Source organism: Dipteris shenzhenensis, chromosome 9 (genome assembly GCF_047967505.1).
Source record: "Dipteris shenzhenensis isolate YYH24624 ecotype China chromosome 9, Dip_SZ_1.0, whole genome shotgun sequence".
In the NCBI taxonomy this organism is placed as follows: domain Eukaryota; kingdom Viridiplantae; phylum Streptophyta; class Polypodiopsida; order Gleicheniales; family Dipteridaceae; genus Dipteris; species Dipteris shenzhenensis.
The window spans coordinates 8,313,354-8,326,659 of NC_141604.1; the positions used below are offsets into that span (position 1 = coordinate 8,313,354).

Here is a 13,306-nt window from a genome sequence, read left to right on the forward strand (position 1 = left end):
TAAAGAGAAATACTACAAACATTGAATTGTATAATTTAGCTTATGAAGAAGATAACCAAACTTCTACACAAAAAATTCAACCATATGATTTATTAATACCAAAAGGAGAATTTATATATAGATGAATAATACAAACAAAGACGACAATTAAATCTAACAGCGTCAAATTTTTTACGACATTGCATTCAAGCTCACATACCAAGAAGAAGAATAAATATATGCATTCGTCACAGGAGGAGCTAGTACTAGAAAAACAATTGTCTTAAAGATACTCGCTGACTACTTAACAATAAAATTCAATTCTAATAAACATGCTAACCCATTAAAACTAAAGGTCGTTAAACTAGCATACACTAGTAAAGCTGCGTACAATATAGATGGAATGACAATACACTCAGCTCCATGTATTCCTATCAACCAAAAAAACCACGCTTACAAAAGCATACTGAGAACTACAAGCAATTGTTGTAGCTGAAATATCCTTAATAGGAGCACGGATGCTTACAATACTAGACAAGCGTTTACACACAATCAAAGATTTACAACATCTATCATCGCGGAGGACTACATATCTTCTTCTTGAAGGAATAATATCAAGCATCCCTTGTACGTAATAAGTGGATATTTGCACGGTAAGATATACTACCTACAAACATTTGGATACCAAATTTCAAATACTAAGAACTCACATTTTATGTGCCAAACTGACATTGAGATTATAAAGATTTTAAACAACTTTTAAAAACACACAGAGCAAGAAATTGATGCCATAAACCAAACATGTTTTCAAAAACCACAAAATGGTTTGACAATACCACACTTATTTAACACTCAAAAGGCCACACAAGGCCAAACTTAAAATTTAAAATTGAGACTTTTACAATACTCATTTTAAGACAAACATAAGATTACCATACAATCCAAATCAAACAGCCCCTTTATATAGTACGCTCAAATTGAAGCCATCGATGTTAAGTGTGCAAGAAATTACGATACAACAAATGAACTAGTTAATGGCATAGATGTCTACTTTTGTGCAACTCCAATCATTAAGATCCAATTTCTTCAACCACGTGTAGGTGCGAAAAAACAAGCTCAACATACAAACCTATATACAAATGATGCAACATAATTGGACACGCAACTTTCCTCTCTCAAAAGAAATAAAAATAAGAGGCCACAACACAAATAAAGTAACAAGGAAACAATTTCCAATAGAATTGTTCATTCTTGAAATGGATTGATACATCCCAAAGCTTGTGTCCCTTATTTCATGCTTCATATTCCTCGACCTTGTAACAATACTCTTGGTGTTGGCAGTTATGGTGAGAATGAGGAAGCTGAGAGATAGGTCGATTTGTTGCCCCCCCATCCCTCTAGCATGTGAATGTAGTTGCAACCTTTTCTCTAATTAAAGCTTAGTACAAAGACCTTTATGTAAGTGGATGCTCATATGTTCACATGTGCATGTGCATGCACACATGTAAGTGTTGGTCAAATCAGTCTTGAATCAAGCACCAATAGATTTTGATCTAAAATTTGAAAGTATTTTATCAAACTTAATGAAGTAAAATATTACAAATGGTAAAAATGACTTAATTTTTTGATGTACTAAACCTTACTCCGAGACTATATTCTTTTACAAAACACGAAATAGAGTGAATCATATTGTGGATGCCGATAGATAGCTATCATAATTGCTTGCTATCGGAATTATGAGTAAAATTAGAAACTAGTTGAGGGGATTAACGAAATGAAAAAAATGTAATATAATGTTTTTCGGGGTTCTAGATATTGGGCTACAATTTCATACATTAGTTGAAGCTTCCCAGCCATATATAACATTACTACAGATTAGAGAAGAGAATATATGAGACAAATATCATACCAAGCTAACATAATCATTTTTAGATCCATAAACTGGTTAAATCATTGGCATAAACAAAGCAAACTTTAAAACATTTTGATTAGTTTTGAAATTTCAATTATGAAACTAAACCAATGAGTACAAGTGCTAGACCCTCCTACTGAAAAGTGACAAGGTTCTTGTAGGTGTCTTGAAGACCGTACTATGCAATTGCTCTTTCAAAAGAAAGAAGACTTTTCTATAAGATGAAATAAGTGCTGTAAAAGGATTGAAAAGAGGCCTCACATTGAGATAGTTCACGACTGAAGAAGAAACATTGACTTCCATCAAGTTGAAATAGCAACACCTGAACATTCGCAAAGGGAACATGGCTTGATGCTTGATCCCATTTACACTTGCAGCCTGATTCTAACCAGTCCATGGATCCAAGCTAATCAAAAATCCAATGTTATGAAATCCAGCATATAAAAACTTGAAAGGAATAGATGTTGTGAAGAACACCTGCAGGAGATGAAAATTATCATAACATGAAATGCAAACCCATCTCCGCCTAATGACAATGTAAGCCACCAAGGCTCCTGCAAATAGAATGCTGCTTGTATGATAGTGTTCCACTTTGCAGAGTTTCTTTTTCTATTAGCAGCGATAAAAGTTCTTTCAACCAAATCAAAAGGCCATTTTACCAGAGGTTGTGAAGGTATCAAGCACCGTCTGTCTATGTCCAAGAAGAATTCATGTAAACACAAGACTGTAAACCATCTCGAGGAGATTTGTAGAAACACGATCTCTCAACCAGATAAATTGTATATTTCCACCCTAATTACTTAAGCCAAAGGAGTAATGTTCCCTTTTACAGCAGGAAGTGCTGACAGAAGTTGATAACAGGTCTTTACTATCAGCTTTTGCTTCAAAGTTGCACGTGGCTTTCCGTTATCAATTGCTGTTATCTCAAAGTTGCTAGCAAGAAAGACGTTACCTAACCATTTGACATGTTTTTAAATGCCAGAACGTGGCCAGTCTATAATGGGTTTCCATTGGAGTATAACTCTTCAAATTGAACGCATATAAGAAATTAACATTATAAATCCCATGTTTGACTGTATACTTGAAGGACCAAACAATTGACTATAAAGACAACAACATGTGACATAACACACCATAATGACCTCTTGTACAACACTTACAAAAGCTGTGAATGTAATGCATAACTCTCTAGCCAAATGCTATAATTCTTCAAAAACACAATATATATTTGCTTGTACTTAGAAACATGCCTGCACTTAAACCTCTAGCTAGAATAATGTACACAGCGCAAAATTGGACAAAGACTATGATCTCTTTCTCTTATTATAAGTTACTTACAGATGAAAAGATAAATATATTTACTGCCACCTCTGCTGCTGTACATAGCCACCACCAATCTGTAGATATTGCTGCATATATAAACCAATACAGACTAGGGTGCAGTCACACGCATAAAACTGGTACAATAATGATTGATGCAATGAATTGATAAATACATACAAAAACTACTGATCCTGTAATCCACCAAACTCATTATTAGCATATTGCAGCAGTCTCCGCAGTCGCTGCACCACACCACAGTGAAAAGGCAAAGCCGTCCTCCTCAATGGAAAGGCTGGGCTGACGGTCAACCATGAGAGTGCTTGGAGTTCTGCAGAAAGTATTTCCAGTACCATTTGAGCATGTGATGCTTGATCACAAGCTTCGGTTTGCACCGACTTTATACCTTTTGTCTTCAATGTTGCATCACTCCCTAATACGGTACTTGGTCCCTGTTGTGTGTTAAGGTTGAGAGTATTGCCCATGTGGCCAACCAAACTAACCAATAGCGTTGCTGGCCAATCTTCTATGGACCTTTGCGCTGACTCTGTCCGGATGGAGGGAGTGGCTCTGGACACAATGAATGCAGATGCCACTGTGGAAGCCAAACCACTCTTTTGAAGAAGCTGCTCGATGACAGGTGATTCAGATATACAGCCCCTTGGAAGCTGCAACGGAAGATTAGATATGAAGCGCAGACCATGTGCAGGTACAAACAAATAAGAAGCCACTGTTGACGCAAGAGTCTTCACCAAACCAAATCCTGTTCCCAAGGTAGATAACACATTTGCACTATTTGACCCTACCCAGGTGGAAGAAGACACAGAATTTTGAGACCCACCTGTTCATTCAGAAGACACGGCAAACCTCAGCACCTTCATTATATCTGCTTCTATAGAAGATAGATGGGTCAATGCATTGGCTGCTTTTCTTGGAAGAGCACAAATGGGTATCTAAATTATAGAACTGTATCATCCTTAAAGGAAATTCAACAGTATCCAAACTTTAGCCATCCAAGTCAATGAAAGGATACATGATTAAATTTACAATGTAGCATGTACCAGAAAGCAGGTTACACAAGTAACAACTTAATACAATCAGGAACAATAGGTACTTAATAAAAAGGTCTGAAATGCAACCATCCTTGGGAGCCCAATTGTTGTAAATAGAAATAGAGAATGTTGCATAGATCAGGAGTAAGAGGACAAAAGATCTTCTAGGTAGTTATAACGTATGCTATAAAGGTGGTTCCAACATTGAAAATAAGTGAAGCAGACCATTGAGAGGTGCATTTTTGCGCCAAGGTACCATGCAAATCAAAATAACAGCATCATCAAAGAAGACAAAGAGGGGCAATATAGAAGATGTGACGGCAGGAATGGCATTGTAGATTGGCCATCCAATGGGAAAAAGTGCCCTCATATAAGTGCTTGTTGCTGCTGGAATCTTCTACGTGCAAGTGCAAGCATTTGTTCTGAGGGGTGCAAACGTTTATGCATTGAAGCAATTACACAAGATGGAAAAATGCAGCATAAGTGAGAGGAATATGTCGTCTCAAAAGGTATGACAGTAGCCTTTGCAATTCCTTGAGAGAGACAATAACAGTGACCCCTATAAATAACCTGCAGCTCCTCTCTAGCATCTGCGGTTTCTCTCCTGGGACAAAATCAAAATAACAGCATCATCAAAGAAGACAAAGAGGGGCAATATAGAAGATGTGACGCCAGGAATGGCATTGTAGATTGGCCACCCAATGGGAAAAAGTGCCTTCATATAAGTGTTTGTTGCTGCTGGAATCTTCTATGTGCAAGTGCAAGCATTTGTTCTGAGGGGTGCAAACGTTTATGCATTGAAGCAATTACACAAGATGGAAAAATGCAGCATAAGTGAGAGGAATATGTCGTCTCAAAAGGTATGACAGTAGCCTTCGCAGTTCCTTGAGACAATAACAGTGACTCCTATAAATAACCTGCAGCTCCTCTCTAGCATCTGCGGTTTCTCTCCTGGGACAAGGACATGGACTCCTACAACTACCCTGTAATAGACATCTACAGATACAGTACTCCTCACAATCCCAATGCCACCCTCCACAGTCAAATGAATTATGTTCTAAACAATGCCATGTATGTTGAGGTTGGAAAGTGCAGGCCTTTGTTTCTTCCAGCCAAACATGACATCTCTTCCCATAACCCAGCATACAAACCATCAACATTGGAATTCTATTACAAAAGATACATGCTGGACCTCATGTCTTGTCAGACAAATATCCAAAACAGAACCTTCTCTTCAACTTCATGATAGCCACCAAGCAAATACGCACCTGACTGAGATCCAATGTCGTTAAGGCCAACAATTTGCAAAGAATGCTCCAGCATAACACTAACAAAGCTAATACTGTGCACCAGCTGGAAAGCCCCTCTGTAGATATCATTCTGTATGTGGCCACCTCCACCCTGTTTCCTTGTGGCATTTGATCCCATTTCATTTTTTACAAAACTGGAAGGTTTATTTCGAGAAGTGAACAAAGAAGACGATGGTCCAGGGGAGGAAGGCATGCTGCTTGCCAAGGCCAGGGTTCTCTCTGAAAGTGTACTTACATCTTGGGGTTGAAGTGAGCTACTGCCTCCCCCAATACCAGTGCTGTCTGAAGACTGGTGCCAAATTTGTACTGGCCATTTCCTAAGGTCTGCACCACCAACAGTAAGGACTGCCTTCCGCCATTCTGTAGATTAAACAGTGTATATTCCAGAACAAGGTCGTTAGAAAAACTTATTTTCCCAAATGAACGCATGTCTGTAAAGAGCATAAATTGCATTCATGAAAACAATATTTCGCCATAGAATCAAACCAACACCCGATGTGATCACATTTTATCAAATTCAAGCTTTGTTAAAGCAAGTTCTTTATAAAAAAAAAGGATCACAAAATCCCAAGATGCGACCATCAGGATTGAATGAAAATGGCCATGAAACACAGCCAACTGTTGCAAACTGCTGGAAGCTCTGGAAAAAGTATAAACCAGCAGAATCTGAGTTAGCTGCATGGGAATAAGCGGAAAAAGAAAATTCACCTTGACATTCTAGCTCATGGAATGCGCCAATGCGGGTGATAACGATTCCACGGGACTTTGCCATTCCTGCCCCTGTAGCCATCAATAGCAATTGACAACCATGCAAAAGAACTTGTGCAAAAAGGCTATGAAGTGTTTTTCCATCCCGTCGCCCACTTACACCAGCCATAGGAAACAAATGCACATCCAAAAGCTCGCCCCGTGAATCTGTCCACACAGATATCAACCATTGGCAGTCCTCTGTCCATCCATAGCAGCAATGCAGATTGGCGACCCTCTGAGTCCCTCCACCTGCAATGTCAAACTCTGTACCACCATCTGCAACTGTTCCTGTTATGGTATCTGCTAGGCCTGAATGTGGATTTCCAGAAGCCTCATCAAACCCTGGGGAACGGGATGCAGAGAATCCAACACCGTGCTCTAAAGTACCTGGCTCTGCCAAGATAAACAGTGGTTCAAAAAGGTACCTAGGAATGTCCTGAGTAATCTGACCGTCAATGGCAGGTGAAAAACTGGCATCACTTGAAGACCCTTGCTGCTGCCACGGGTTATCCCAGCTATTAGACCGGAATGAGCTTGATTCTAGCAGTGAATCCTGTCCAAGCAGTGCTGTACTGGCACCAGTACTACGTCCTGTACTGCAGTCCTTCCACATGCCAGGCATGGCTGTGCTGGTTTGCAAAGACCGACTCCTACCTACTGGGGTAGTATGTAAAGAATAATCACTACTGCTACAAGTACGAGGTATGCGGCGAATTTTATTATATACAGTAAATGCTACTTCCTTCAGAGGACCAACCTCCACTGAGATGGGACTACTTGACTTGAGAATAGTTTCTGCAGTCAAAACTTGCAAAACCAGTTTAGGAGTAGAAAACCCAACCACACCTTGACCAGGCACAATGGAAGAATCTTCCACAGAACCAGGTGCCGTAAATACTCTCTGTGTTTGGTTGCAAACAGTGGATCTCCGCTCTTTATCGGACATTGCAACATTGTGCCCAATACTTTGGCAAGCATCAATCATTGTTTGAAGAATTGCATCTGGATCTGACGATGGACATATCACATAATAGACCTGTTTCAAGTTTAGTGCAAGCAAAAGTTGTTCAAATAAGAATAGAAAATAAAAACAAATTTTAAATCCAGTATATATAATATTTCATAAAAGGTGCAGAGTGTCTATTTGAATGTTAACATATAACCACCATATTGCATAAGATAAATTCTATAAACACGTTCAATACATGCCAAGTTAACCTTCTCTCTGCCAGCCCATATTCAATGCAAGTGGGTATATCACTCCGCCCCAAGAATTTCTGCACATGGACATAATAGGTATTGAAGCTCAATGTCTACAAATATGATGCAAAGGTTATGGTTGATCTCCATGATGAATACTCTTGGTAACAGCTTGCTTCTGCGAATGACATACATTAATCCAGACTGGATTTTCACCCAAAGGATGAGTCTGATGTTGTCAGTCTCTTGGACACATGATCAAACTCCAAATGGCCCATTTTTGTCAACAAGGGTTGATTCTGGGAGTTAACTAGAATCACTCTCAATGCACATTACAGACACAATATGGGTGCATTCAGGTTCACAGTCATGATTTCATCACAATTTTCTTGGAGACTTTGAGTACCCTACACAGCCAGCTGCAATATACATGAAAATTCTAGAACAGCTAGCAGTTGAACATTGGCTGTGGGGCTATCTTTTTTTGTGATATTGTGCATCAGGGAATATTAAACTTCCTTGTTGTTTGCACCTCGGGGTGGACATCCCTTTTTTGGCACTCATATCTTACACTTAAGACAGTCAGTTATTCACCATATCACAAACAGGCCACCTTTAAATTACAAATGATCACGTTGGCCCCACTATGTTTAAGAAAATGAAACATTGACTATTTTTCAATAAAAGCTATGGATCTCATTCCTTTCACCCAAGAAAATGAGCAATCAAAGAGACTCTACAACAACCACACGAAATATGAATGCATATATACCAGACAGGGTCCGTTTTCAGGTTCTCGTTGAGCCATGTTACTTGCACATAGTGGAAGGGCCTTACAGGCTTTCCGCAGAGCTTTGCGAAATTCATGTATGTTCCAACTTTTGCTTATACTTGTAACATATTCACTCAATAAATTTGCAACATTTGAGTGTGGATGTGCTAGAGATGCTTGACTTGGGAAATCTATCGCCATGAAACCAGAGAAAACATGCTTTCCAGTGGTTGCAGGAAAGCCTGTCTGTCCAAATACCATGTTACCAGCAGCATGTGTGCCTAACCTGCATGCTTCATACACTGTTTTCAGAGCAACGGATATCAGCTTACAAGCTTGTTGGAAAAACAATTATACGCCATGACAACTGCTCCAAAAATTCAAATTTTGTAAAGTCAATACAGCAATCCTGAAAACCTCAGTGCACACTAACTTATATGGTTATATTGCTTGGAATATTCAACGTGTAAGCATGGCCAAAACATACATCCGATTCCCTATTCTACAACAGGGTGGATGCTAATAAACATCACAGGAAGGGAAATACTTACCAGCACTCAATTGCTGAAGATAATCAGCTGTTGCACATAGAAGAGAGTCTATCCGAGGGCACACCACATAGTAAGTGACCTAAAGAACAACCAAACATCAACTTGTAGCCAAAAGAAAAGTAACATGCTTTGCATTAAAATCCTGGTGACCACTTACAGGCTTAGCTGTTGCATAGGGTTCAAATGGGGCCTTCTCCCAAAGATGAAGTGTGCTTGATGATACCTTCAACCAGTCATCCTGATACCTGTCTAAAACAACATATAAGACTAAGCACTGAATGCCATACATCTCTACACAGCATATGGACTTTTCAGAGTGAAAACACATATGAGCACACTTGAGTCAAACTCATGAACCCATACACAAAGCTGTCAATGCAAGAATATAACTCATTCAGTACCCGACAAGTAAGGATGGCATAGGAAGTGCCACAACTGTTGGCCCACCACGACTGCTGCTAGGCTGGGTGTCAGACTCAATAGATCCTGTATCTTGACCACACCGCCTAGTACATCCATCATCTGACAGAGATGAACCTTCCATAGCCCAGCTACTACTACTGCGATGGCCATCACAAGCCTGGTTCTCAATATCCTGTGCTGAGGCCTTCAGCCCCGATGGGGGGGCAGTAGTGCACTGTGGCGGGGTTATAGGCTCACCTATAGCAACCGTAACAGTGCTAGCTGTCTCTTTTGAATCACTTGGCAAGCTCTCACTGCCAAATGAATCACCTAACAAAGCACGACCCCTTAACCATTCACCGAGGCTCAAAGGTCCATCCAAATGAGCATCCCCAAAAGCAGTGGCCATGGCTGCTCGAATGTCTGACTGTAGTATAGAAGCTACTGATGCAGCTGACATCTGCAAAAACAATCACAGAGGGTATTGATCCTGTCTTAGAATGTGTGTCAGGGTGCCCATTAATGCACTTACTTGATGCGAAGCTAGCTTTATGTACTTTTTCAGGACTGAGGATTACTGGATAGTGTTAGCAAAACACAGCCAAAATTTTTAAGCTCCCTTTCCACTATACATCGTATTCTCTTGTCAGTGTTCAACATTGTAATGTGTTCATGATATTGAAAATACAACTTAATAGATGGCCTGCCATAACATCATCACCATCTGGTTAAGTTCAGATAACAGTTAATTATTATGATTGTCAGCATTTTGAAGAAATTAAGAAGCAAACAATTAACAACGACCATATCAGACTACTAGTAAAATCAGCATCATTGCCAAATCTAGAATATGAGAAGCAAACAACTAACAACCACAATACTAGACTTACAAACTATATTTTCACTGCAATGCTGCAGGCCTTTATTGGAGCAGAGTGTGCCACGTGGATGTAAAAGTGAGCTCTAAAATATGGGCTACCCCATACCAGACAAATTCGTGTGATTTCAAGTGCAAACAACTAAAATAAGGCATTCCTATGTGTTCATGATAAGCCTTCAGGGCAAGCATCATTGATAGAGCAATCCAAGTAGCTGAATAACCAGGAAAGCTCATACACGTGAATAAGAGATTTATTTTCTCAGCTTAGACTCCAATATAATTTTCTGACAAATCACAAGCTCACATGGCTGACTGAAGTATTGCTTTCTATGCATGAGGATGCAGTATTCCAAGGGTACCATTGGGATTGTACTTCAGTTCAGGACACCTTGTTTCGCTGCGCCTGAGCCTATGCACCAATCAGTTCTATTCATGCATCTCCTAGAAGGTTTTTGTTTGTACTCAGCATCTGTGAAATAGCAGAATGAAGTGGACAAAGCTTACAACAGATAGCTCATTCAGCACATATGTGGCTTGGCGTGTCATGGGGTTGTACAAATAGCAGAATCCACAAAATCATTGTAATAGAGGAGAATTCATGCGACAAAAAGATAATTTATTCTGCTGAAAATTTTCCTAGAGTTCCTTGGACCTTTATATTGAGAGAAGAGCATGCCAATGGCGGAAAAGGAAAGTGAGACTTTTCTTCTCTTCTTTTGAGCCAATCAAGTGAGATTCTCTTAAGAGGGAAACTGAACAGAAAATGAGTATTCAAACAAAGATTGTGACTACCAGGCTTGTGTAGCTTAACCTTTAAACTTGTTTATCACTCAACATTTCTACACACTTGCTTTGCTTAGAGTACAGCATCATTTTGAGTGGCATTTTTTATCCTTCTATTTTGTTAGAGTTTACTCCACCGATAATGTCAATTTTGGAGCACCATGTTTGGGTCCCATATGCTGTTTTTATTGTCTGTGAATAACATAATGACAACCAATCAATCAGTGCTGCAACGACTCCAAAGAAATTTGACAGAAACTCTTGGAGAAAGAAAGATATATTAACGTCAGCAGAAGGCCCCGCGGGCCAATGGGACAAAGTGCAAAACGCACCAAAGAACTCATACAAGCCACAAAGGGCATGCGAAGGCCCTTGCTGAGTAATATACTGAAATAGAAAAGCTCAATAGCTCAAGAAAAATCAAGTACAAAATATATCACATGCTATCTCGCAAGGCCTATGGGACAAAGTGCAAAACAGACCAAAAAGGGCAAAGAACTTATACAAGCCACAAAGGGCTGGAGCAAAGGGCGAGCTAAGGCCCTTGCTGAGTAATATGCTGAAATAGAAAAGCTCAATAGCTCAAGCAAAATCAAGTACAAAATATATCACGTGCTATCTGAGGTAGGATGAGACTAGAACTAGAACTCAAAATCCAAAACTCGGCACCGTGGTGGCACGTCTCTGAGCGGTGAAAATGTCTCAGATTTGCATCTATCGGGCGGTCTCATGCTGTGGTGGTAGGGGGGAACGTGATCTCCTCGATCTCTAAACTCGCTGAGCTATGTTCAAAGTGATCCCTCATCTCAGGCGGTCTCCCCCATCACTGGCTATGCACCAGCCAGGGGGACATGACATACGGAGGATTCCGCTCCGCTCTAGTCCTTTTCTTTTCATTGTTACATCCAGATGTATTTGATTATGTATGATCAGACTTAGGATTCAGCACGGGTGATGATGCTCCTTTCAGTAGCTCCACCCTTACTGTGATTCGTATCAGGTTTTCTTTCAGTCTCATAGACCCATCGGTCTTCCGAAGACTCTGATAAAATTTCTTTCTTTCTTTCTTTCTGAGGAAAGCTATGATAGGTCTGACCTCAATAGAGGGTGCTCTGGTCGCTCTTCGTGTCGCGGGTGGCCTCTGCACCACTCTCTTAGAAATCCAAACTGCCCGCATATCGGCTAGCTCCTCCGCAGTTTCCAAATATCAGTAACAGGAAACCGAGTACTTTGCAAGCAGATCAGGAATTCAGCATGGCAAAAACTAATGCTGATTCCCTGTTGTTAGAGGTTAATTACAGCTAAAAACAGACTTGAGCTTGTGGAAACTATACTGTCAATGTTCACTCGAGCTAGGAATGTGACAAGCTGTAATTTGCTCAAAATGGACTAGCATCATGCAAAATGAGCATAAAGGCTGGTCAAGATTTAGCCTGAGACAGGCCATAATGAGTCATGAATTTGGCAGAGCAGAGCTGTCAAGTTCTTACCTAACCATAACCGTGGGCTTAGATTGTCCTCGGGTCATATAGACACAAATTCCATGTACATACATAGATCAACGTGAAACATAAACCTGTCTCATCTCCCAGCCATCGACTCGAGCCACCCAATTACTACCTTCACAAGGGCAAATGGGGTTAAGTCCCAATGAAGTAAGATAAATAATAGATCAGGGTTTAGGAATAGACTGGCGCACTGTTGGTTGAAGTTACAGTTAATACGAGGCTAACCCAGAGTTGGTATTGTTCAAGGGCTAAGGTGTAGTCTGATGAATAACCTAAGGTTGAGACTAAGCTAGCAGATGAGTTCTAGATCCCATTCACAAGACTAGAGTTAATCCAAGAAACGATATATCTTATCCAAGAGTCACAATGCATTTCACACGAGTCTTCTAAAGATATATGAAGGGCCAGAGCCTATATTGAAAGATCCACCAGAAGTGGATGAATTGTAAGAGATCCAGCTAGAGCAGATTGTGTATCATAAGGTACGCAAGGGTCCCCAGGGCAAGGTAATTGATAGGTACCTTGTCAAGATCAAGAATTATTCAGCATTGAATGCCAAGTGAATGAATGAAGACATGTCTGATTATCCACAAGTTTTGAATATTTACAAAGAGGCTTTTCAATTGAGGTCAACTAATTAGAGGCGGAGGGGATGTCACCAAGTTGTAAATACTCCAAGTAAAATACAAAGCTGACATTTCATTTCACCATAGTCAAAGAATTCTTCTATGGTCAAAGAGTTTTTCTATTTGGTCAAAATATTGACTCCGGTCAATGAGGCTTGACCTCAGTCAAGGAGTCTTGGCTTCAACCAAGGAGGGTTGACTTCGGTTAACCAGAGCATTTGTGCTGACTACGGTTAGAGAGCTTGACTAGGATAAAGTATT

General features: G+C 40.1%; 1 protein-coding gene across 2 annotated transcripts in view; it reads right to left on the minus strand.

Moving 5' to 3' along the window:
* Positions 1–3,162: 3,162 nt before the first annotated feature.
* Positions 3,163–13,306, minus strand: part of GCT (RNA polymerase II transcription mediator) — a 79,515-nt gene continuing 69,371 nt past the window's right edge. For both annotated transcript variants that reach the window (XM_087378771.1, XM_087378770.1), the window contains exons 16-22: positions 9,248–9,708; positions 9,004–9,091; positions 8,847–8,925; positions 8,296–8,597; positions 6,282–7,359; positions 5,532–5,933; positions 3,163–4,052 (exon numbers count right to left, since the gene is read on the minus strand). In XM_087378771.1, coding sequence (XP_087234897.1) covers positions 3,397–4,052; positions 5,532–5,933; positions 6,282–7,359; positions 8,296–8,597; positions 8,847–8,925; positions 9,004–9,091; positions 9,248–9,708 — 3,066 coding nt within the window. In that variant the 3' untranslated portion in view covers positions 3,163–3,396. The remainder of the gene's footprint in view (positions 4,053–5,531; positions 5,934–6,281; positions 7,360–8,295; positions 8,598–8,846; positions 8,926–9,003; positions 9,092–9,247; positions 9,709–13,306) is intronic.